A 27351-nucleotide genomic window follows, 5' to 3' on the forward strand; every position below is an offset into this window, starting at 1 on the left:
TATTTCAACAATTTAATTTAATTTAATAGCAAATCATTATAGCACCTACTGCATACTCCATTTTACATCTAGGAGCTTCGAGAAATAAGTGCTGTAATTGAAGGCCAGGTGTAATATGACCTTATAAACACAGTCAGGTCAAAACAAGGTCAGAACAAGAACAGTAATATTATATAAAAATCTCACTTTATTTAATACAGACATTTAACTAAGATAATGTTCATTTCCAAAGGTGAAATCAGTTAAAACCTTACCTCTACACACAGAATCTATTGGTGATCAGCTTTCCCTTAATGCTTTGACTGATCACATTTGAGCAGGTTTTGGCTGTGCATGAATAAACCGTCTATATGGAGAGCAAAAAAAGGCCGACTACTGATGGAATCCATTGTCTAGTTTTGAAAACAATTAGTTGTAGCGGTAATTTCTCCAACTCCTTCTCACATTGCTCACTGAACTGTAAATAATAAAAGTGAGAGAAAGAGTCTTGGCCCGTGTCTCCACTGTCTCCCCAAAGTATTGTATGGACCGTTGCCTTCAGGAGGGCAAATTTATCCCCAAATATTGGAGCAGTGGGTTCCAAAATTGGTCAAACCCTAACACCCGAACATAACAAGACTTAGATATTATATTTACCATGTGATAATAACAAGTATGCATGATTCAAATGTATGTTCATGGAAATTGGCTCGCAAATAAGTGATATAAATTGCATCCTGATCAGTTAGAAGTGTATTCAAGCAGTTGTTTTAATATTAAGTTAAAAAAAAAACAAATGAGTCATATAAAAATACATACACCATGGCGGCAAGGCTTTGCTGATGTATTCTCATGGCCAGCAGCATTGATTTTAATGTTTATTCTGACCTCTTCTTTCCACTCTGGAGAGCTGAAAGTGACAGATGAATGAAAAATCTATTTGTGTTCACTGCACAAACAGAGGTGCCGTGAGCAGTAAATGCACTCCTTCTCTGTTAAATCTTTGTTTTGTTGTCATTAGATATTCATTATGTACGTGGAAATGATAACAGACCTGTTTTTGTATTGCGGACTTTTTGATATGTGTCGGCAGGAGAGGCACAGGTGTAATTAAATAGCATTGATTATAACTGTGTTCCATTTAGTTGTGTGCAAACACTATTGATATTGTGCATGCTGTAGAATGTTATTGAAATAGGGACAATACAGTTAACGTAGTACCAATACAGATGATACAACTGATGGGCTGTATGTAGAGTTTATAGCTATTGCTAGTTTGACACTTTTTTCCGTGAACAGTATAGTAACATCATATACGTAATCAAACACGTTAAAACTACACTAAAACACAGAACTACATGCTAACATTACATAAAAATGTAAATGCATGTACATAACAGCTCCAAGCAAAACTAGATTACACACAATAACAACTGTCAAATGATAAATATACGATATAATCAGTACAATAATCTATGACAAAACTCACCAAAGTGTATGCATGGGGTTTCAAACAGCACATTTCTACGTATATGTCGTCTGCTTTTTATTACAATTTCCTTCTAGCTAGAGAAGTAATGTCTAATAATAATAATAATAATAATAATGGTAGAAACTGTAAACAGAAAGCAAGTGTAGTGTAACAGAAAGGATAATTAAGTCAAATGGAGAACAGGAACCCAAGCGATACTTTACATTCATGTTTGAATAACTTAACACCCACGAGCAATTACCGAATGAACTCAGGTAGCTAAAAGACAAAGAAAAATGGTTACTGTAATGCCAGCAGTGTGGTGGTAGCAGGAATATATGCACCAAGATGCAGCCTTTCAGAAAAACAGGGAAGGAAAAGAGTAGCAATGATTCAAACTGACAACTCACAACCCCAATCTTTTTATCTCTGCGGTTGCACTAGTCTACTAATTCACAAATGCAATAGATCCAACCTTTCTTTGTTCATATTTATTTGCACTTCATTATCATAGGATTCCTGTTGCCTTGCATTTGTATTCACGTACAGTACGTAGATGTATACAAGTAATTATGCGTGTTTGGGCTCTGAGGGTTTGCTCACGCTAAAGGTTGTGATTAAAAAAATGAATATCTTTTCAAAACCTCACTATATGTGTATTTAGGTGAGCATACAAAAGGGAATTTGGAAAGCAGTGATATCAAACCTGTTCTTTCATACATTGTTGACTTGTGTGATGCACACACACCTGAAACAATAACAGCCTGTATTGTTTGAGTATTTGCAGTCATCTTTATGTTCCCATGAGGTAGTAGGGGGAAATATTTGTTTAAAAAAACGTGGTAGTATTCGTTACGCCTCTCTGCTTTGGATGTGACCGGAAACTTAAGTTATATGGGAACAGAACTTTACGTCACAATGCATACAGTCACATAAACAGAATAAACCCCAAACACACGACGAAGACGAAGACGACAATGACAAAGATAGCGGCAGCGAGAGAGAGGTGGGGCTATATGACATCATTGCAGTGGATTGGTCGTCTGTCCGTCCATCCATCTATCCTCTACCGCTTTATCCTTCACATGAGGGTCACAGAGGGTGCTGTGCCAATCTCAGCTGACATAGGGCAATAGGCGGAGTACACCCGCAACAATTTAGAGTGTCCAATTTTGCCAAATCCCCAAATCTGCATGTCTTTAGAACATGCAAACTCCATGCAGAAAGGATCGCAATCCCAGGTCCTCTTGCTGCGGAGGCAAGGGTGCTAACCGCTACACCAACTGGATTGGTTGTGTACAACAAAATACAAGGGTTTTATTCAGGTTTAGTGTTTTAGGTTCTCCGGTTCCATGTGGATAAAAATAGAAACGATACAAACCTTTTGTGGATCCCTACACTCGTTCTCGTGTGTACATGCCCTAAAGCAAACATGCAATCCACCACGATATGCGTGAGCTTACAACCTCGCATGTGTTGACAATTAAGCGCTCTGTTAGTGACATATGAATGTGACACAAGTAATGAAACACAAGGATACTGGCTCTCACACTGCAGCTGTTAAAACAAGTAGCTTAAAGTTGCAGCAGGCAGGATTGATATACTAACAATGTTTTGCATTTATTATCAGACTTATTTATTATCAGATTATCTTCTAACCCAGTTTACAGCATAGGCAGTTGTTACTGCTGATAGAATCAGACCTGGCAACACAATGAAGTGACTTCATAAAATCAAATGAATGGATTAGCAACGCCAGGCTACTGTTTCAGAGTAAATACACAATATTTGAGCAAAACATACGGGTAGCAAATGTGAATATTGATTACATTTATGATAGTAACACACAGCTGGTTGTAGCTCACATCTCTCTCTCTCTCTGTCTTCGTCTCTTATTGACTAGGCTCAGATTACCAGGCTGAAACGAGTCATATCTAATTTTGGCAGTTCATGTGACTGAGATCTGATTTTTTTCAGGGTTTTATGGACAAATAATTCCTAAATCAGATCTGTGTCAGTTTACAGTTTTTTTCCTCTCTCACATTAAATCTGCCTTGTTATTGGTCCGAATCCCCCATCATTTGATAAGCAGGATCTAGAGGAAGTAGACATTTACAGACATGTGTACAACCCTTGTACTTTCTCTCAAAACCCTTTATTTACGTTACACTAAAAGGTTAATGTGGAATTATTGATCACTACCAACACAGCATAGCACAGCATACAGAGGCAAGAAAAGTATTTTTCCACAGGTTTTCCCAAATTATAATCTGCTTACAAATCAAAAGACAAAGAAACAATGTGATAAGGGAAATATGAGTAAATAAATAAAACATACACAGATAGCACAGCTGTAGGTTAAATCAGTTATCATTTGCCAGCCGGTCACATGGACATAAATGCTGTGTTTTCATGGGCGTGGCTTAGTGTGTTTGGGGAGGGGCTGACTTGTTCACACATTGTGCCTTTTCATCACTAGGACAGTGAGGCAGAGCTGAAGGCTGAGCTTGGAAACTCGCTGCACTACATCACATTCACTAATTGCACCATCTGTGGACTGTTGTTGTGCTTGTTTTTACAAATCCTCCAAACGCTGCGTCGCTTTCAGCAGATGGGTCCGTGTGGCCAGCTCGCTTCCCCTCAATTCAGCTGCTGCACTAACTAGTTCTCCAAGTTTGGGACTAATGAACTTGTGAGAACACTCGGCGATTTTGGATACGGACGCGCGTTTTCTGCGTACGCGCGCCGTCTTGACGCGCGGACTTTATTTGGTCGCGACTTGATTAGTGTTTTCATTTTTTTCTTCTTATTTTTTTTTCCTCTTCCGTCCATCTGCATCTGAAGGAAGTGGAAGGAAATAGGAGAGTCCACGCTCAGCCGCCGGTCTCGTGGCTCCTTTGTATACAACAGCTGCAGCAGCTGTGTGTAAATGCATTGGCACACAGCGTCTCCTGCTCCGTGATCCCCACAGTCCACCCTACGCGTGGGCTTCATTTAGGAATGAAGCGACTGAGCCAGGTGTAGAAGAGGAATATCAAAACTTTACCTATACAGTCCGTTTCATTCACCCCTATAAAAAGCGGGGCTCCGTGTATCGCCGCCTGTCTCTCTCCGTCTCTCCCTTGCGCTTGGATTGTAAACGGCAGCAAAAAACAAATTGAGCTCCGTGCAGAGCTGCGCGGCGACGACACACACACGAACACACAAACACACCACCATGGATGTAAGATTTTACCCCACTGCTGGTGGGAATCCTATTCCAGGAGATCCACCTAACCTGGATTTTGCGCACTGTTTGGGCTACTACAACTTCAACAAGGTGAGCTGGAAAACCCCAGTGTTTGTGCTGTAGCTTATAGTATTAGTGTTGTGTGAGCACACAGGTGCTGACGCAATGTTCCAGCCTTTACTATTGAACACACTTGTATACAATTTATAACATGATGTGCATTTAACAGTATAAATCATGCTGATTTGCTATATTTGCCCCCACTTGAGTGCACTTCCTTGTCCTGACTTCAGCCCCCCTAACACCTCTGTCTCAGTGAAGTTGCTTTATCAGTGCTTTTCCCCTCCCATGCCACAACTTTGTACAATGCAGTTGTAGAGTTTGTTTTTGTGCGTGTGGCTCAGAGCAGCTCCATTGCTCTGCTAATCTCTGAGCAGAGTGATGTGATCCACAGATACAGTTTCATGTTCCTGGATCACTGTATCCGCAGCAGCCCTGCATTAAATAACCATTAAATGTGATGAAAGTGTGATCTAACGTATCTCGTGTCAAATAAACTCTTCTCCAGTGCCATTATTCGGTGTCTATACCTCCCCCAACGTGATGCAGTAAAACACTTTGCTATAGAAACGCGCATTTGCCCTTTAGCATGTGTTTCTCTTGCTGCCTGAGTGCACAGTAATGTCAAAGTCATTCTGCAGCATGTTCTGTGACACAAAGCAATATACTTTATTTCCTCCATTGGGAAATTTGCCTAGGACTAAGTGCTGCATCCACAGATACAGTACAATTAACAACAAGACGGTAGTAAAAAATCACACAAAACCCACAAATAATAGTTTGCTTTAACTTTATTTCGGTGTTAAACAAAGTTCATTCTAAGTTTCTGTTGTGCGGCTGTTTTTATTTTTTAATGAACCTCTGATAATGAGTTTACAACTTGACAGCTCTGCAGTGAGACTCACACACATTGAAAGATAGAAGTAGATCAGCCTTGTTATGTGTTGTGATGTGTACATATCTTAAAGCTGGCTTCAATAACTGCAACTCAGACTGTCATCACATGATGCACAGCATTGTAAATGCACAAAGTGTCACTTCGGTGCATCTGTATACAAGCAGCGCTCTTTCTGAGTTGTCAGTAATAATGGCACCGCTGTGCCACAACAAGTTTATTAACCGGGGGGATCGTGGCATAAAAACACTGTTGATGGTCTGTGATGTTTTGTCAGTGATGTAACACTTGAGCCGAGAGGGCCGGTGATCCATCAGCAGCTTGACTTGCATGTGCCCCAGTAAGAGGGAACATCACTATGACAAGCAAAAAAAAATCACACAAACAGTGGTGTGCTGCTTTTAAAATCTAAACAATGGCACCACCCCTCCACCCACATCCCCCACCTCTTCTCTCTGTGTCACACACACAGACACACAAACATACACAGCCCCCCCCCCAATTATTCAGCCCTTGCAATCTGATGCTGTTCAAAACAGTTACCAGGTTTCTCACTGTTTCATCAGCTCTTTGTCATATGGCCAAGTTGTCATATGTGTCCAATTTCATCATGTCTTCATCAGCCCCCCAGACAACTAATTGCATCGCTCTGGATCAGTGTTGAAGTGCAAGTTTATTGCTGCTCATAAATTTCCCAGGTCAAGTCAATTTTTTTCCATCTGCAACAGTAATTGGGCACAATGCAAAAAGGGGAGGCAGAGCGCGAGGGGCAGGACGCTGAGAAGGTGCTTATCCAGTATCTCCACCAGTTATGTTGGAGAGACACAGAGGGAGAGTGCAAAGCATGCATTTCATGCAAATTACAAAGCCTTTCCATGGTAGATAAACAGAATATTTTGCATGCATCTTTCAAATAAGCCTCCAGTTGATTTGAATCAACTTGCTGAAAGATAGCACAATGCGGAGTGGTTATAGTCATACAAAAGATGTGGCATGCTAACAAGTCGCACAGGACCAAAGCTTTACTTCTTACATCTATTTATAAGCTGTCACAGCACCTTTTTTTTTTTTTGGGAAAAAAAAACTTGTTTCCACTAGATTACAGTTTTGATTTGAAAACAGGCAATGCTCTCTCAGAACGCTGGCACAGGAAATTCTCAGTTTTAATGACAACAGAGACAGAAGGGCCCAGAGGCACTTTGAAACATCAGAGATTCTTTTAAATTTACAGCAAAATCCAAACGAGTGGCACAAACTTAATTAGGTGCTGCAGTCATGACTAACGAAGCTGCCTGTTTTTTTGGCACCAAGATGAAGGAGGAACGGCACTCCTGAAGAGAAACGTCCCACAATTTCACACAAATGAATGATACGCACCAATTAAATGCTGTCATTTTTTTTTTTTAGCAAAAACTTTTTCAAGCAGGTTTTTTTATTTGTTTTTCAAATCTGAATGCAGCATGTTCACGACATTGATGTGACATGTTTGAAGCAGTAGTTATGCCTCACAGCATATCCACCACGGTCCCTACTTTCACTGGCTTTTATTGGTTACTTCACGATTTAAGTAACAACATACAGTATGTGGGCTTTTATTTTGGTGATGTGAGGTGGTCTCAGATGTGGTTTGTCTGGGCAAGCTCCAATTAAAGACGGAGAGTTGTTTGCATTAGGCTGGTTTTGGTATTTGTATAAGTCCAATGTAATGGACTTAAATGGTTTCATGAAAGAGACCCTGTGTTATTCTCATATTTATGACCATCTGGTCATTTCTTTTTCTCTTATGCTTCATTCATGTTTCAGCTATAGTGTCCATTTATTGTGGGCTTTCATTACCTCCAGTCAAAGGGACTGAAATCGCCAACAGATGTTAATACAGACTTCACCTGCACTGGTGCTAGCACTTGAGTTTTAACTTGTACCGTGGAGGAATCACAGTTCTTTGTAGCTGGGAATTGGCCATCAAGCAGTGTTTTAATGTACCTTCATGGCACATTCATACTGGGGCTGCACAGCGCTTCAGTTTAGCAACACCTTTCAACAAATACAGGACACGCTATCACATTTCATTTACATTAAAACTTCAAACATTAAGCAATTCATGGAATCAATTCCAATTTCCAGTGAACAGCAGATTGCTCACGGTACCATATACCATGCCACTGTGGAGAACTGCTCGTGTCACACTCGTGATGAAATGCGATTTTAATTACGGTCATCTGAATTATTTATCAAATCGACATCTAATAGTCTGCGTCTGTCGCGTTGTAAACCGTTTTGTTTTGTTGTAAACCACCAGCATCGCTTGTTGTCATCAGATCTGAAATGAAGTAAGACAATCCGTCCCGTGCCCTTTATACTAGACATAGATAAAGCAGTCTTGAGAATGTACTTACCGTGCCGTGTACTTTGTATTTTTATCATGCACTCGCCCCATGATGTGTGCAGTGAAAACAATGTTTAGGAAGTTGTCCAGACTGTGAGACTTGGCATGGTCATGTAGGGCTGCTGCGGCTGCAATTATAAGAGGTTTTTATGGAACCTGTAAAGTGAGTTCTATCGAGGGGGGAACAGAAATCTGCTCATGGTTCATGTGTCTCTCACTGACCCAGGCGTATGTGAGGAAACCAAAAAAGTAAACGATTTTAAGGAAGTGGGACAATGATCTTAGTGAATGAGCGTAGCGAGCCCTTTTGTGTACAACTATTGTAGAGTAGAGTCTCTTTGGTGTCTGTGGTCTCTCCTGCTTCACTGGGAAGGAAGGGGTTAACTCTACCAGGGGCCTTGTGCATCTCCCAAGTGTACACAGCTGGTGCCATTTCATCACACACATTCTAAACATATCCAAACACAAGTGAGTGTGTGTGTGTGTGTGTGTGTGGCCTCAGATGTTGTCTGCTTTGTCAAACTCAACAGTTGATGGATATTGACTCCAAGGTGCATGTTTAATGTTTAAGTGTCTGAAATGTGACTCGCTGATGTATTTTCTGCTGAGTCCCGTACGCTTTGCCTGTCAGAGCGTGAAGTCCAACAGATTTATTAAACACCTAATTCTCCCACTGAGATTAGGCCGTGTTATTTTTAGTCTGCCCACTTGAGTGACACACTGCAACTTGGAGTTCCTTCATCGAGGAATGACGCCCGGGTCCTAATGGACCACACATGTATGTCTATGCAGAGCAGATGTTCACGTTCGACTTAATGCACTAAGCCTCAACATGGATTTCCTCTCGACTAAATTGATGATAATAGCTGTGATGAGACATATTGGAGAAAAACAGCAATTGTTTATGAAGACTGGCTTTTAAGAGGTTCACGGTGATTGTTTCTGAAGACGAGAGCCAAACCAAAGCTGTAACAGCTTAGTAGGAGCCTGGCATTCTGTCGTTCCTGTGGCTCCACGTCGCCACAGCTGCCACTCTTTACTTTTGTTGATCATGTTGACATAGTGTGCCATACATTGCACACTGCAGTAACTGCCTCCTGAATCAGTGTCCGTTTGATCAAACGTGTGTAACCAGTATAGTCTGATGTAAACGAGCAGTCTGAACCAGTGACAAACACAAGACCGGGGTTGTCTGCTTTATTTAAGAGCTGGGTTTGACAAAAGGCCTCTGAAATCTTCCACAGATATAGACCATTACCCAGATCAGCACTTGTAAAGACCTTCTGTAATCCTGCCATCGCTGCTCATAAATCTTCTTCATTACACCGCGTGCCTTACTTAGTGTAGTTCATTTAGGCAGAGCTCACTCTACAAAATGTTTCCCAACTCTGGGCATCACCTTTTCATCCGAGTCGGCCGGAGACAAAGAGCAACCCTGTGCCTCAGGTTGTGATCTCATGACCAGGGACAAATTAGGGCTCAGATATAGTGCAGTCAAACCAGTCAAAGAATCACTGCTTACATGCTGGTTGTCCTTTGTACAGTGGGCCAATCATCTGTGTCCTGAATGTCTTTTAAGGTTTTCCTTGAGGATTAACCCCGACACCGTTGTTCCCCACTGAACTAGAGAAGCTTTCTCTTACCTGGGAAATGTGGAGCTCGGCAGCTGTTTTGAAAAAGAAACAAGTGACTCAAAGAGAAAGAATGTGCAGGAGGGACAAATGTGTTATTGGATTTTGATCATGTACACAGTGTTGCTGCACCATCCATCAAACCATGGAAGTGCCTGAGGAAATGTAGTTTGTTGTCACATACAAAGTCATACATTAAAAGAGGAGTGTTGTGTTTTTTCAGCTGTGGTCATAAAAAAAAAAAAAAAAATGATATAGCTATTCAACCTTTCTGTAAATGATTATTCATTTGGGGTTTTATTACCTTATTTGTTTTTGCTTTTTAATCAGCACATTCACAGCACTGTTCAGTGCAGCACAATACAATCAGTCAATCACTGGTTTAATTGTGGTGATTAAACTGTATGCAGTGCAGCATAAAAGAGCTAACACTGGATGTATCCACTGTAATGTTGTAAATCTTTTAAATTAAATTTTTATATATAAAAAGATGTGTGTTTTTTTTTAACCCTGTTTTGATACTTGAAACTTTAGCAGGTCATCCTGCTGCAAGTGTTAATATGCAGTGATAGAGTGACCAGTGGTTTTGTGCACCAGAAACCACAAATTAAGCAGTTTTCAAAAGGAGGCGTTCATCACTTCTGGTTGGCTGATCTAATAAGTGTTGTGTCCCTTTAGTGGTTAGCCTTGCTTTAAAGGCACGTTCATTTTTTTTTAAAGGTTTCCATAGACATAGCCAGTCCATGTTTCACAGATCTAATGTCCACTTATCTTAACAGGCACACAGCGCTGTATCCTTTTAACTGGACTTAAGCCCTGAGCTCTTTCTAAGGAGCCTGAGGCACTACTTTTCAAAATGAAGATATTATTTGTGTAACACATAAAGTAAGTCCTGTCAACCAAACTAGAATTATTGGCCGGGCACGTGTTTCATTTCATGGTTTGAATTAGCTGTGACCACTCGAACTGAGGCAGATCTACTCATGGAAATATGAGTCGCTGTTGCAGCGTTTGTTCACATATTCATTTCTGTCTGGCTGTGAACTGCAAAGGCTGCGTGTGTGTGTCTGTGTGTGTGTGTCTGTGTGGTATTACATGTGATTAATTCACCCGGTTTTGCAGCCCCCCCCCCCCCTACATCACACATTCCCATAATGCAGCATGTTACCAGGTTGCACTAAAGGGACTGACAATAGTAGCAGGTGTGCAAATATCCCAGAGACCTCATGAACAAAGAGCTTAAATAGTGGAGGTAAATAAAACTTTAGATTGCATGCTGGGGCGCACTGCAGCAGGGTTCAAGGAAGACTAACATAAAGTATACCCCAGTTTTTCACTTAGTAAAACACATTTTTAAAAAGACCAAACAACTAAACTTTAAAAATAATCATTGGTGTGTTCCCTTTTTAACAAGGATTTTGTTTATGTACCCTGTAGTGATTGTCAAACACTCCAAGTGTTTCAAACATATAGTTTGTTTGTAGCAGCAGGATGATTTAATGTGCGTCTTTAGAGTTACGGTGCCCCCTAAATGAGTTTTAATAGTCTCCCAGAGTTGGAGACGTGCCATATCGCCCTGTATCTTTTTGTAAACAGACATGAGACGGAATATTCACTCGCATGAATAGTTTGCGATTGGTTGTGGTTCATGTTCAGTTTGAATCGTATCAAGATCTCGATGCAGCGCCCTGATGGAGTATTGTCTCAGTGTTGTGTTGGGTCCCGGAGGAGAATGAAACAGCTGTCTCTGAGCAGAATGTTTTTCCCTTTTTATATCTTCCTCGTGCTCGGTTTGTCAGAAACGTGCATCCCCGAGACCAAATTCATATTAACAAGGAAGCACAACAACAGCACTCATAGAAGAGACTTTAAATAATTGTGCATTTTCTTTATTTTTCTTTATTTTTTTCTTCGATCTCATTTTGTTTTTACAACTGCTTATCTAACGTTTGTATTTGTCTAGTCTGTGCAAACAGGAGAGGAGACACTGACCTTTTCCACTCTTAATCTGACATTATTGCCTTCTCTCCCCTCCTCCCCCCCCCCCCCATCTTTCCTTGTGCCATTTTTACTTTTTTGGTTTTATTGTGCTGGCCGAGTGGCCGTCTATTATAGCTTGCCTATTTTATTGTCGTTATTATTCTATTATTATTCTTTTCTCCTATTTTTATGTATTTGTTGTTGTTTGATTATTGATTTGTTGTCTTCCTGTATCTCATCTTTCCTTGTTATTCCTTCTCTCTCTCCCTTTCTGTCCCCCACCTCTCCTCTGTCTCCTATTTTCCTTCCACCCCAACCGGCCGAGGCAGATGGCTGCACATCTTTGAGTCTGGTTCTGTCAGAGACTTCTTCCTGTTCCTGTCTTACCAGGCAAAACATCTTTAAATATAGGCTTGATTGGACTTAAGTACTAATAGTTCTTATTATTATCTATCCTTGTATCCTGAGTTGTCCGTAAGCACATCCATAAATGGTTAATAATTATGTTTCAGCTGTTTCCGTAGGTGAAATACTGTTCACTCACTATACATTGTTCTAATATTGATCTTTTAGCTGTAATCACACAGCAGTAGCCTTTATTTTGAAAGACAAAGAGCTCCACAGGTCAGTGCAACATCCCTGTGTTTCCCTCACATGAGCATTGTGCAATATTCATGAGTCTGTCTAGTGTTTGTTTAGTTACATTATTAAAAGGAACAGCGGACATGTCCTCACTAAACGCTCCAGCTGCATGTTAAAGGTGCAGCACCCAAAGCTGCTGGCTGGTTATGAACGAGGTCTATGAAATTCCGCAGCCAACTTGTGCCATTTTTTCGGGAGTTGAAGTCGAGGCTCATTCACAGCACGTCATTGTTCATTGTGATGTGTGTTTCTACTGGCTTGTGGTCTCTTATGTGTGGTCATGGTGTGAGATGGCAGCAGGATAAAGAAGATCAAGGTCTGTGAGGCCTCAGCATTGGCAGGGTTTCCCTGCGCGGACAGCCGCGAAGGATTCTTCCAAATTTTCCCTTTCGAGAAAATTGATCCTCTTTCTCATCTTTGACGGTTCTGCCTTGCGGTTGAACTTTTTAAAATACCTGAGCGGCCCCGCGAATGCGCTCAGTCTCGTGTTCAACAGCCTCCGCCACATTTGCGAGTCGCTTGCCTGATAAACATGAGGAGAAGCTGAATGATTACACTTTTTCAAAGGTATTACAGGCGGCTGATTACAGTGTTAGGTCAGAGTTAGCCAAGGTTAACCGTCTATAATGAAACACTTTGAAAATAATGACACGCTGCATGGTTTTATGAAGGCTTGTGGTTGCTCAGCTCAGCAGTGGTGACCTTCAGCAGTTCCACAAGCTAATCGCAGTGATCCCTCCGCTCCCCCTGTAGTTTCAAGACTCCATTAGCTTCTGATATGCATCTCTGAGAGTAGACCTCATACAAGGTCTGTCTCTGAAACTCTTCCTATGTTCCTGAGGTAGTTGACTATCACTTTCATCTCATCGTGGGGTGTGTTTGCTGGTGCTGCTCTGATATAGCAGGCCACGATGTAGCTGTTGGAAAAGAGCGGTTTTCACTTTCTACGCTTTGGTCGATGACTAAAACGTATGGAACTGGAGTATTTGTCGCTGCAGTGTGTGCAGCCTGTTATTTAAAACATCTGCACATTGCACACCTGGGTAGTCTGGATTACACGCTTGCCAGAAGCAACAGCATCAGCTCTGGCTAACAAGTTTGTGAGCCAGGTATGTTCATCAACATATTGTACTACATGGTGCAGGTTGTTTTAATGAAGGTTTTTAATATTTTTGGGCATTCAAGTGTCTATAGTGATGACACCATATTTCCTTTTAAAATGGAAATTAATTGGCTGTGTTATTTCCATAACCGGACATCTGAGAGGCACATTGATAAATATGTTCTACATCTGCTTAAAAAAATAACTGCTGTTAACAGCACATGGTAGTGATGAGCATTTTTGCTGATTTGTGGGATGATGAATGGGGGTATGTATCCAAATAGATGTGCACTCTTCTCAGCTTTAGATGTCCTGCAGCAGTGAATTGTCACCATATTTAGCTGACCGTGTCTGACCGTGTGCCCAGTCTCCAGTAAGTAGACCAGTGCCAGTACCAGTTTACCCAGTACAGTCATCGCTTTCTGTTTGTTGTGAGCGCGAAAGATGGCATGCTGTTGGTTAGTGTGGGTATTCATATTTTCAGAGGAATAACTAATAAGAGTAATTGTTCTTAAATCCATCACCACAGTCTCACTTCAACCAGGAACAACAGAGTAGTACATAAATCAAAGTAGTTTCTTTTGCCAAGTCAGAAGCCCCTGGGAGGTACCTTGGCGCTTAATTAAAATCCTGAAGGATCATGTTTTAAGTTTAGGTGAGCGAGCACTGAATAACAATTACAAATCATGCCCCGGAGCATTAGTGGTGTGTTTTGGAGAAGAATAACAGTATCTCGGTTTGTTTTCTTCACCAAACAAATGAGATTTAGTGTGCAAGACGAAAAACAGTTTGCAGTGCGTCGTGGCACGAGGACTGTGGTTAATATTGCCTCTTCTGGCGGCACAACCTGCCAAAACCAGGATTGACATATTAATCGCATAATTACTCGCACATGGTTATAATGAAACGGCTCATTATTAGACATAATTGAATGGCTTACCCATTTTGGCCCATTGTTTATCATCCATTTTGAGCCTTGTAATCCCTCTCACATATGTGCCAGCTATAAAAACAAACCATGCTTTTGTCAGAATGTCACAGGGCCTCACTCACACCAGCAGGATGTTTTTCAATGGAAGGTGGATTTCATATGAACTGCAACTAATGATTACTTTCATAATCCATTCATCTATTAATTATTTTTTCTTGATTAATGGAGTACTAAAAATTATGATCAGTCTGTCCCAAACCTCAAAACGGCAGTGTTCTCAAAAGTTGTAATTTTGTCTGCAAACCTCAGTTAATTACTTTTAATGATTTCTTTGCGATGTGGTGCAACAAAACCAGAACATATTAATTTATAAGAAGCTAAAAACTCAGAGAGCATGTTTTAGTTATTAAAAAAAAAACATTCAAACTGATAACTTGCAATTAATTTAGTAATGTAAATGTAAAACAAGTAAATGTTAAAATGACATGATAACAATATCAAACATCTTCGTAAAGCCTTCTTATGTTAATAACATTGACATTCAAAGCTGCTGCTGCTGCTCAGTATGATCAAGGCTAAACCTGCTTTGGGAAAATAACTCTCCACCACTGAGGTCTAAAAGATGCCAAATGATGAAATTCATGTAATATTTTGCAAAATGCTTTTATATCCTTTTTCTTTCTTTCTTTCTTTTTTTTTACGCTTAATATGCTACAATACAACGTTTCTGAACCTCCAGATAATTGCATCAGTTTTCTCTTGTGTATTGAGGGACATGAGAAACCAGGTTGCAGGCTCTTTGGGGCTATTTTTGTCCCTGATCTGCGAGTTTCTCGATTTAACAGTTTTGCAGTAACCAGACAAACCAACACTGAATGGTCTGTGGGCAAAAGCCAGAGATACCGTGATAAAGGGACAGCTATTGAAATATAAACTGTATTGCATACTGCTGTTTTTGCAGGCATTATAAATCTGATGCGTGGTGAGAGGCTAAAAAAAGAAAAGAAAAGTACATTAAAAAGGAAATATGTGTAGTTATCAGCAGGAATGAAAGCTCTCTAGTCAAATTCACTCAATTACAGAGCTCTGGAGAGCTATCCCCAAGCAACCCTTCCACTAGCTCACTAGCTAATCAGTCACAGCAAATTGCAGTGGTGAATATTTGAGACTCGACAGATTTAAATAAAGACATCATCATTATTTCACTGTACGGCGTCCTCAAATAATTTCAGAGGCCTTCAGATGGATCCAGACTGTACAACTCCTGCTTTTTTAAAAAAAAAATGGGGGCAAAACTCAAGTAAGAACACAAACACAAGGGCTGCCAGTCAATTTTGGGAGTTAATTGGGTCAATCTCTTTAGCGATGATGAATGAAGAGATTAACGCTCCCTATGTGTCCAGCGAATCTCCCCCTCTGGCTCCAGGTAAATTGGCTGATGACAAGTTTACAGTGGGAATTCTGTTTCTCACTCTGACTTAAAGCTGCAGTCAGTTTATTTTAAAAATAACTGATTTTGTCATTGCATGCTTCGTTCATATATAGATTAATTGGATTGACGACATTTGTTCTTTCAAGCTTTGTTGACTGAACTCGGTGGAAAGAGGGAAGATTTCATGTTTTTTTTTTTAGGCTGTGAAAGGCTTTATAAAGGTCAAGTTATGTTAGGTACATTTAATCCCTAGTCATCAGCACGTATAAAAGAACAATGCAGGAGATTGAGGCTACAGTACCGTGTTCTTCTAATCCTTGTAATTTGTGTATATTGGCAGAAAGCTGGAGAAATGGGTCGATAATAAGCCCAGTGAAGACAAATTAAGAGTGATGGGTGAACATGTGCACAGGAAGGTGTGAGTGGAGAGCAGACTGTGCCTTGCTCTCATTTTTTTTTTTTCGTGGAGAAACTCACAGCGTGATTCTAAAATAGAGGTCAAGGCTCAAATACAGTACATGTCAGTGACCCCTTTTTTGCAGCCCGTACAAGAGAAATAGGATTAAAGTGTTCCGTGATCAATGTGCACAAAGGAGGAAATAGGAAAGATAGAGCTATGAAGGTGGATTGTACAAACACAATGCATACAATTATGTAGTCAAAAGAGACGGGTTCATTATTTGCAATAACGTCGGAGGAATGTTCCCAACTACATCTACAGGATATGACTTTAAGTAGGTTTTAAGTGGGTGCTTTGTCAAGGAGGTTAGGTTTTCACCTCTGCGTGATTGTTGCTTTGTTTGTCAGCAGAATTAAGCAACTCGTACAGATCTGATTTGCAAACTTGGCACAGATGGGGCTGTGGGAAAAGAGTCATTAAATTCTGGTGCAAATTGGGTTAAAGAAGCATATTCAGGGAATGTATCTTTTATCGGTGTCTCCAACGGTGCTTGCGTGCCAGTGCAGTTTCAGACATTTCATCGTAGGAAATAAACCATGGATGTTCAAAGTAAAACATAAATAAATGGATAGATAAATGAATACGTAGATCAAATATATTTGTGGTCATTTGGATCCGGTGGCAAGAACTGCTCAATCTACACACAGTTGCACTTTTTATTACTGATAAATAAGAGTGCATTTGGCTGGAGTTTCATTTTGGGATGTTTAATGTCATGAGCACATAAATCATTTATGTTGTCAGGCTAGTTCCCTTTTTTTTAGCTGCGTTGTCTTTGTACTGCATGTACCTCACATAAAAGATGTGTGTAACAAATGGGTTTTCACAAGTTTGCCTGCCTGCCTGTATCAGTCAGTCCTTGTTGCCATTGATTGACTGTACACTGTGTGTCATCAGTGGGAAAAGGAGCAAAGAGCTCTTAATTGCCCCCTTTTCTTTCTTTTTTTTTTTTTTTAACATGTGAACTCTCTTTAAAAAGCACCACTTTAACACACGGCAGACCGTCATGTTCCTGCACGCCTTCTGATGTTTGATGTGACGTCTTTACACAGGGTAAAGGGATCATTTTTGCATTATGAGTAAAAGATATGCAACGTGCTTTTGTTCCCCCATGTCTTTAAATGTCAGTGCAATGATATGGAATCAAAGTTGAAGCTTAGGGTGTTGTAATTATTCAAAGCCGGTATCTTAATCTCACACGGCTTTTGAAGTAGGAAATGTTAAAGTGACACTTTGAGTTTAACTACTGTTAAAAAACATTAGTGAAGCACTTATCCCAATGGTTGCTGTCACAAGAAAAACAAAGCTGTCAAGACTGCTAATGATGTCCTGGTGTGCTGTCAATCTAGCAGATGAACGGACAATAGTATGCCAAGGAGATGCTTGAAATAGCTAATTGCTTCTAAGAGCCTGCTCAACCATTCGGTAACTACCATGTTTTCACAGATGTCTTTTCCAGCTGCTATTTCATTATGGAGCGCAGAAACATTAGAGAAGCAATTCATTGGCTTTCTTGATGAGTCTGTGTCGGTGCACATCAAGTCATCATGATTACAGGTACATTAATGCAACTGTAGTGACAGATTTTTTTTTTTTTTTTTTTAAAAAAAGGCATGAGATAACAGCACAATAACCATATCTGTGCATTTTCGTTATTTCACCTAATTTGCCCCATTCATTCTGTTAATCCATGCCAACTTGTTGATTGTCCGTTTGGAGACACATTTCTGGAGAGGAGCCCAAGAGTATTTGCAGCCGGTCCTCTTGTCAGTAACGCCAAGCAACACAGCCACAAATTGGAATGTGGTACAGTTCTGGGAACACAGCCAAGATTTAAATTAGACAATAACCTCTGCTCTCTCTATATTGCCTCTCTTTTCCAGCTGCAGGCCTGGCCATTTGTTTAATACAGTCAGCCCTGTAGTATATAATAGACTGATATATGAGTCACCGCTCAACAGTTTGTGTTTTTCAGATTTATAGAGCTTGAACAACTGGTAGGTTTGTGCTTACTGTGGACTTATGGTAGGAATAACAGAAAAGACACAGGTTCCACATCAACACGGCTACAAATGCTTTAAGGTGAAGTGTTCAATCCCTAAAACAATCCATTTCATGTCTATCTATGTTTATTATTAACTGATGTGATTGAATTAAGCTAGTTCTGTTTAAAACAATGTCATACCTTACTTTACCGGACTTAATACCTAGATGATGTTGCATGTGGTTCTGGCTCATGTACCTGGACTGTAAATGCCTCACACAATGTATGTTTTTTTTTGTCTGCAACAATCAAATGTGTCCCCTTTTGTTTCCATTACTTGAAAAATAAATAGTGGATTGTGTTGAGTCCATCACTAAAAGCTCTTGACTGTGCACATTCCCAAAGCTGGTTATAATGAGTGTATTAGTCACTAACGGCACACGGGGAATAGAGAAATGCATCTGTGCTGCTAAAGCAATAAGAGAAAACTCCATTCCCAGCAGCTTTCAACAGAGCTTTATGTGATTCCAAGTCTCAGCGCTCATAGGCACCTGACAAACCCAGAGAAGTAGCCCCACTGTCAACATTAGCGCCATAAAAAACACAGCCCATTACTGTTAATGGAGAGCGGTTTGTCTACTGTATAATACTTACCCATGTAATGTTTAGTTACTTGCCTCCTTACCCTCATAGGAGCAGGAGAAGTGGCGCGCAGAGCGAACTTGGTTCAAATCCACACCCTACCGTCTTGAGTACATGTTGCTTCAAAGCTGCTAAGGGTAAACAGCCTCGAGACATGGCTTAGCACCAAAAGCAAGACAACACCGCTAAGCCAAGCCCTTTCTCGTGTTGCTTCCTCAAGAACTTTGTATCCATGCAAGAGCAGTCGTCGTGAGAAAGCAATACCATGTTTCTGAGGAACCTCTCCATCGTCTAAGCCCCTTTGTGGCTTTGGGCCAATGGCTTTGCACCCCGCCAGATCAAAGATGGCACCCCATTTAGCTTGTGCTTTCTTTTAGGATTTGCCTCTTAAGAGTACCGAGCAGACTTGACCTGCATGTTATTGAAACTACTGGGCTCAGACTCTGTGGGTCCATTATGACAAATGCTGAGACCATCTTTGTTTTGGCAGCGTTTGCAATTCTTAGGCCTTAAAGAAAACAGTAGCTATGGTGAAATTCAGTGGATTTGAGTTCCTTTTGTGTACCATGCCGGTGTTGGTTGTGTGCTACAGAATCATGTTGTTAATGTGCGAGGGTATTGTTATTGTTGTTGGCTCATTGGCTCCCGAATCAACTTTTAAATTTAGACATAAAACATTTCAGGATGAAGGTTTTTTTTTGTTTTTTTTCTTCCACTTTGCCTCAAAGAGAATAATTAACGTACAAATGTGTATAACCTTTCATCTTGTGCCTCCAGGAAGTTTATATTAATGATTTAGAATAATCATTTCATGCCAAGATCCCAGAAATCACTTTCATTTTTAGAGCCATGGTGCAGCCACGGAGTGAGGCACTTACCCCAAAGATGGAGTGTTTTATTTTATATTATGTGACTCGCATTATGTGAGTTTTTTTTTTTTTTTTTGCCTGAACTAATGTGTAAACAAATGCTGTTTTTTTTTTTTCTCCATCGTTATTAAACTCGGGTAATGAATCCCAATTGGCTTTCCTTTGAAAGACACAAATGAAAACTAAAAACTAAATGGATAAATTACAGTCAAGTTGCAGCAACTCCCTGGATCATGACTAAGGATTTAAATGTGCCATGCCAAAAGCAGAACACCGTTGATGATGACTACTGTTGGTTTTCGTCAGCGCTCCCATGGTAGTGCAGCAAATGTAAATCCTTGGTCATGCCTGAGGAGGAGCTGCAACTTAACTTGTTCTTTGCTCGAAACTTCACATCAGTGATGAGAGTGATGAGACACATCTACCTGAAAAGAAGAAGCCATTGCTCCACCCACTGATATGCCATGGCTGTGAGGGTGTGTACTGTACTATAAATGTCTTAAAAATACTACTCGTGTCTCTTTGATACACGGAATGGCTTCTGATACAAATTGGGCTCCAAGAAATATGCTGAACACACCACCCATAGCTCACATTTTACTGCCTTTCAACACTCCTATAATGACTTGGAAGCTTGAGTAAACATTATATACTGTGTATTTGCTGGACTGTGAAATAGCTTTTGATAGTTGAGCTTGTCATTTTGGTCGGATATTGAAAACTTACTTTTTTTGCCACATGACAAAACTGTAAAAATCCTTACCATGTCAGGTCATTTGAAGAATAGAGGCGCTTTTTCTTATTTTACTAGTGATAAACTTTTTTTTTGTGTGGTCCAACTGTTCCTTTAGCAAACTGTGACAGCAGCTCAGCCCCTCAATGGTCAGCGTGGTGTGATTGAAGAGCTATAACGTACAAAACTGTCATCAACTTGATTCAGGTCCCAGTTAAGACTTAGACGTGTCCCTCATGCTGGATGCCCCGCACGACTGTGAACATTCTGACACTGAGAGGCAAAGGAAAAGTGAAATGCTTACAATAAACTTCCCTCTCAGTGCTACCTCACTTGAGGACTCGCCGTTCTAATGGTGGAAGACAGTGCTGGGTTGGGGGAGTAATGATTTCAGCTTTAAACTGAATTACCAATCGATTCGGCCTACAGATCAGAAAACAGCATGTGAGCCCACTGTGTGGACATGCTGTGTTGTGGAGTCGCTTTACAAATTGACTGCTGCACACATAGGAGGGAATATATCTATATGTCAGCTCGGCGCTGCATGCACAGTGGCCTGCTGGGTGTGAATAGGCCCTGTGATCGCCCGAGAAGCAGCTGCAGAGTGTTTATGCTGAATCGGGTATAAATGAGCATGTATCTGGAGAGGAGGAACTCGGGGAATCAGAAGATGCATTTTCCAGAGGCTACAACAGGGCCCCGACTGGGATTATAGGAAAGCCAAAAAAAAAAGGAGCTCCTCTTTTGAGTCTCTCGGCTCCATCACTGAGAGGCTCAAACCTGGCAGTAGGCTGAGCTTCGGAGGAAATTGCATAAAATAATACATAGCAAATTACTGTGGGTTTCTCTGGACTGGAGATTGAGTTTTAACTGTGGTGTTTTTGCTGTATTTTATGGAGACCACTGGAGACCACATTAGCGCAAGTGTCATGTTCCAGAGAACACATGCTATGCTGTGATTACTGAGCTCAAGCTGAACTGTAAAATAGCTTGTCAGCAGTTGATATGTTTCTGGAAAAGCCTGGACGCTTGATTGAATTAGTTCGGTGGCTTTCAGTGGGGGGGGGAAAAAAGAATGTGTCCAATTTGGTTACCTGCTGACAGACGGCACCGGGGTTGTGACTTTTTGATTGTACGGCTGTAAAATACGACAAACGGTGTACTGAAGCTGGTTTGAAAATGCATGAACAAATCCTTTGGTTTTCTTAATGTAAATGATTTGTCATCATACATCTGCCATATTAAATTGCCATTTGCAGACCATTAGACCGGCGTTGGATATTCAGACAAAAATGTATCCGCTTCTGCAGGTTTTTCCATTTGTGTGCATGCGTTTGCTTTTAGAGAGTCTTCAATCATGTGTTCCGTTGAACTTGGTTGTCCAGTCCATGTTTACTGATAGGATCTGTGTGGCTGTTCCATCATACTATGGGTGAGATGGGGTCATGTTGGTGTAATATTGTGTTTGCCCTGAGGTTGAAATAATTTTGTTTGCTATAATAGCTGTAAAATACCTTATTTCCCGCTGGACGTTCTTTCATACAAATGTGCCTGAGCTGGGATTTAAAAGGTGACAAAAAAATACAAACATCAAAATTACATTACATATACTGATGTTTTTGCTCGTTTTTTTTTTTAAATATTTATTTTACAATTTTACTATTTTACTGAATTCGGGAGGCAGTGTGGTGCGCTCACAGAAAAACAAAGAAAGGCATATCCTCCCATTCACTGCGAGGTTGCTTGGTTTCCTGTCTGCGTGTGATTATGCAGACAGAGGAGTCTTTTCACATCAGGATCAGGGTCCATGTAAGCTCTTAATTCTGTGCTGTTAAAGAGTTATTGAAGAAAATGTGCTGGTGGTGCAGAAGGAGAAATAACAACACTCGAGTGTTCACTGTGTGCTCTGCCATGTGGCCAAAATCTTATTGCGACTCATATTACACCGTACCATTTACTATGAATTTCGCTCTGTTAATAAAAGCCTCCCACGGCAATGTAAAGCACTCTTTTCTATGGCTCCCCGTCGGTTCCTCTCTGGAAGTGCATGACTGATTTTTGGATATGTGTAAAAGTGAGACGCCAGTTTCCTGAATGCACATAACATCATTACCTGAGATGCTGCTAAAGTGGTTTACAAGGCATTTAAGGCTTCTTTATTGCCTTTCAGGGGCATTTGTGAGTTCCTATTTAAAGAGAATAAATACATGTTTCCAAAAGGCTCCTTACTCATACACACTGGAGGTTGTTTGGCCTTTTCACATAGCTGCCACAGCTCTCCTCTAGCTCATCACATCACTTTAATTACAGAGCCTTCATTGTCCACCCATTTCATCGTGGTTCCTTACTGTCAGCCGCATCGTCCCACCAATCACGCTTAATTTCATCTGGCATTTGACTCAATCAACACTACCGTGAGCACGGATGCAAATGCATCGCCTCCCCCTCCAAAATTGAATCGGGAATCCCAATAAATGATCAGGTCATCTACTCAGGTAGCCGCTGCTGCGCCGCACTATGGTACAGCTTTTTAACGGTGAAGATTAATACCAGTGGCTTGGGAATTTCTTGGGATGTTACTCGCAGCCGGTCTCAGAGGAGTTTTAGGAACTGCTCCTTAAAAACAATAAAACCTGCCTCACTGAGACAGAGCCCAGGGAGTTTTGTGATACTAATTAGCGCTTGGACTTAACTTGATAGTGTTTTCTCTCATGAAGTTGATGTGATTCAGATCGGCGTCTGTGCTTACCGTTTGTAATTTCAGTGTGGTTGGTTTGTTTTTTGTGGGTTTTTTTTTTTAATGACATGTTTCTTCCTGATTTTATAAACACTTATGTGCTCATTAGTTTGTCGTCTAAATGAACCAGTGATGTGTAAAAACATGACAGTGTTCATGCCAGGTAGAAGTTTGCACAAAACCTGAGGCGGCAGAAAAGTATACAAACATCTGCTTTAGAGCATTCCAAATTTATCAGTGAAGTATTTAAAAATAAAGAGTAATTGTCTCCTCTTTAAAAAAAATAAAAAATAAAAAATCTTATTCTCATTCAGTGGGGGACAAGAATGGAAGCATGAAGCCATATCTCCCCTGACAATCAGAACAATGTTCCTAGTGCTTGAATAGAGAGGTATATCTCTAAGACTTCAATTTGCTATCTAAAAGAAGAGGCAGAGATGGAGTAACACTTTCAAGATAAGCCCAGTGTAAGGTTAATTACCAGCAGAGTGGCTGGCGAAACCCGGGCCTGGTCTCAAAGTTACTCACAGCTGGGGAAGTGAAGGAGGACTAGCTATGGGCAGATGTTTCTCACCTGACACCTGTGAGCCTTTGTGTGTGTGTGTGTGTGTGTGTGTGTCATTTTTTTCTATTTGCATAAGCATTTGTGCAAACCCTAGTGCTCAAGTCAGATATAGTTTAGTGGGGCAGCTCCAGGTAAAATGGCACCAGAGGCCTAGACAGCACAAGCCACCTGCTTCAGCAACTGTTAGTAGAGCTTGTGGCTCGTCTTCTCATTGGTGCATAACACTGTTAACAATGCTGCTGATTCCACACACTCTCTCCAGGGCATAGACTAATTAATGGATACCATTCGTGGTTGATTAGCAGCAGCTCTTTCTGTAATTACATTCGCATACTAACCACTCACAAGAAAAGGGAGGAAAAGAAGAAAACACACACACACACAAACACACAAAGGGCCAGAAAATATATTAATGTACTTCATAGTTCACCCTGATCTTAATTTGTTCCAACAGTTGTTTGGCCCTCTTCTCAGATAAGAAGCCGTTTTCTTTTCCTCACTGTCTCTATTGGAGTCCCTCATCGTTCGTGACGTTTTTAAGAGAGTGACTTTGTAATAAACACAGAAAAGAGATTACCGTCGCAAAGAGGAAGCACGTTCTCTGTGGGACCTCTCGAAAAGATGCAAACGCACTGTGATTCTTTCTCTCTCTGAGCCATGTAGGCTGGGTTTTGCACTCCTCACTCACAGAGAGGTGCATTGTGCTCCTGGGCCCAGCTGCTAGCCCATAATTCTTCATTCTATGTCCCATTGTTCCTACCTGTCAGCATGGCTGTGTCTCAGTAGAAAGGGAAGTGGCTGCCATTTTGCCAGCAGCCTATGTGTGGGTTGAGCGGAGAGAGAGAGAGAGAGAGAGTGTTGTGAAAACATGTTATTTCTTATCAGAGTACAAGCTTTTAATAGCTTATCTACTCTCTTACTCTGACACCATTTCACTGCCATCCGCTTTGTTGTACATTGTTATTACTCTGATACCAATGCCAATATTAACAGGTGCACAAAACAGTCAAGAGGCAGATGTGACAAAATACTCATATTTATTAAACCCGACTCCATCCATATTGAAGAATCCTTCTCCGCCCTCTTATTTCCCCTCAGTATCACTCCCGTTGGTTGTTTAAAGTTAATAACCTGCAACTGCATCGTGATACTTGGCTTTGTGATGCAAACATATCCTTAATTACCTTCCCATAAGAGCTGAATAGCTGGACCACATTCTCATTACCCTGATTTGAATTGGCTCTGGGCCTCTCACATGCCTCTTGTCATGTCCCAGTAATAATACTGGGGGGTTAACTCAGTGTGCAAACATCCACAACCAAGTGTGACATTCTGTTTGAGTGACAAGTGTCTGCTATGAAAGGCAGGCAGGAGTTCTGTTGATAATAATGTTGTTTGGACACTTGTGAACTGATTGTGTTTCTTGTTTTGTTTTTTTGCAGTTTCAAAACAACAACAACTACATGAACATGGCAGAGGCGAATGGTGCGCTGCTCGCTGCAGGCGATGTGAGTATACATGACTTGATTGATTAATGCATACAACCTTTCAACTATAGCTATTCCGGAACTCTCTATGTATGTTATTATCTCTTATTAATATTGTTTTGGTGGCCCATTGAAGCCGAAGCCCTACATTTAGGTCATTTTTCTGAAATATCCACGTTGAGATTCAGACTCATTCTTTATTACCTGAAATGCTGCGTGTTCATAGATTGACAGGAACCCCGAAGCTTGTATACAGTGAGCTATGGACTCGCTCTCTGTTGTCTCTCGGTAACTTCTGAGAGCTGACGCTGATTTGACCTGACTGAGTTGCCTGCACTTCCTGAGATAAAGTGATTTCAGGAAGCTGAAGATATCCTTTTTTTTTTAAAAGACATAACGAAGGAGCCCAAAGAGATTCTGTAGTTCTGCCACTCTCAGAGCGGCTCTGTCTGCTGGCACTTACTAAAAATTGAAATGTCACCCCCGATCTAGATGTGGAGCTGCTGTTATATCTCGGTGTACTGTACTTTAACGTTAAAATAAAGACGGGACTAGTTGTTTCTCTGGTGGTAAGTAACTGCCTCTGTGAGCCATAGAAGCCCGAAACAGTGTGCTAAATTTACCCGTTTTATTTCCCCTCCACCCACTCCGCTGCCCTGTCATTAGAGACAAGTGCACCAAAAATACCCATCATTCTCTGTGGTTCAAACGGGCCAATCTCATCCAGTTTAGTGGAGGAGACTAATCTGGTTTGAAAAACCCACAGCAAATCATCACTGCACAGCTCTTAAATACTGTGCCGGGTGTCATTGTCCACGGTATTGTTTTCATTCATGGCAGTTGAGCAGTTGGGATGCAACAGTGACATTAAAGCGCCCAAGTGTTTGGAGTGTGTGACCTCGTGTTTGTAAAGTGGTCGCCTCACAAAGCCTCAAAAGGTTATGGAAGGAGTTTAATTCTCACCCACATTTTTGCTGAGTGGATGCATCCTCTGTATCCACGAGCTGCTGAGGCCCCACCGCAGCGCGGACCACGCCGACACAAGCTGCTTGGAGAGCGTTCAGCTCCCAGCTGTGACGGCCCACTGTGGCAGTCATGGAAAGGGGGATGGGCCTGTATGTGGGAGGTGGGGGGGGGGGACTTGATCAAAACACCCCAGATCATTTGCATTTTATCAAAAGGAACAACTGTTTCCAGTGTTAAGGCACAGATGGCATTGTGCTTAAAAAGGCAAAAGAGAGAGAGAAGTCCAAAGCATAATTCTTTTTTTTCAGGCTATTGAATGTTTAAAAGATTGTCTGTTGCAACCTGGGCTAATGTAACATTAACACAATTTCCTATTTCACTTGTGAGGTTACACACTATCTCCCCTGTAATGCTATAGTAATCTAATTACTGTGTCTACCTTGGGCTGAGGGTACAATGGGAATAGAAGTCTTCTTGATGAGGGCTCTGTGGTAAAAGCTAAGGTTACATTTCTGTTTCCACATTTATTTTGCTATTGTTGTCAAGTGAAACCTCCAAAACCATCCTTTGTGTATTTTATGGAAATACACTCTTCTTAGTGTATAAAAAACTATTTAACATAATTTGTATGCTACATCCTTCATCTGAAAATGGGCTTTGTCATGCAATACTATCAGGCCTGACTGAGGGTACATTCAAGGCCTGTCCTCACAGAAACAAGTGTAGGTGAATAAGCATAGTTTTTTTTATTGTATTGGCATTTCTTCCACATGGAAATTATGTTTTTATATATATATATATATGAATATATATATATATATATATTGATATATAGATATAGATAGATATATATTGATATATATTGAGATATAGATATAGATATGTAATATAACAACAAAGTCACCATGTTGGCAACACTGTTGTTGGGTCTCTTTGCTTTCTGATAACTTTTATTTTCTTTCTTTATTTCCCTGGCTCAGTTCATTCTGTCTCCGTTTATGAGATTATACACTTTGTAATGGGTATAACGTCTTCTTCGATGTAGTGTTACAGCACCACTTATGTATATGCACTTTTATTGATTTTAAGGGGTTTAATATGGATGCAGACATTTCCTAAAACGATGTGATGTTTACGGGGAAACTTTTTCCTTCTTTTTTTTTTTTTAAA

At 40.7% G+C, this 27351-nt stretch overlaps 1 protein-coding gene across 1 annotated transcript in view; it reads left to right on the forward strand.

The window, feature by feature from the left end:
* Positions 1 to 3906: 3906 nt before the first annotated feature.
* tox3 (TOX high mobility group box family member 3) overlaps positions 3907 to 27351 on the forward strand; it is a 36757-nt gene continuing 13312 nt past the window's right edge. The window contains exons 1-2 of the mRNA XM_058630177.1: positions 3907 to 4769; positions 25171 to 25236. Of these exons, the coding sequence (XP_058486160.1) occupies positions 4668 to 4769; positions 25171 to 25236 (168 nt within the window). The 5' untranslated portion in view covers positions 3907 to 4667. The remainder of the gene's footprint in view (positions 4770 to 25170; positions 25237 to 27351) is intronic.

Source organism: Solea solea, chromosome 5 (genome assembly GCF_958295425.1).
Source record: "Solea solea chromosome 5, fSolSol10.1, whole genome shotgun sequence".
NCBI classification, from domain to species: Eukaryota; Metazoa; Chordata; class Actinopteri; order Pleuronectiformes; family Soleidae; genus Solea; species Solea solea.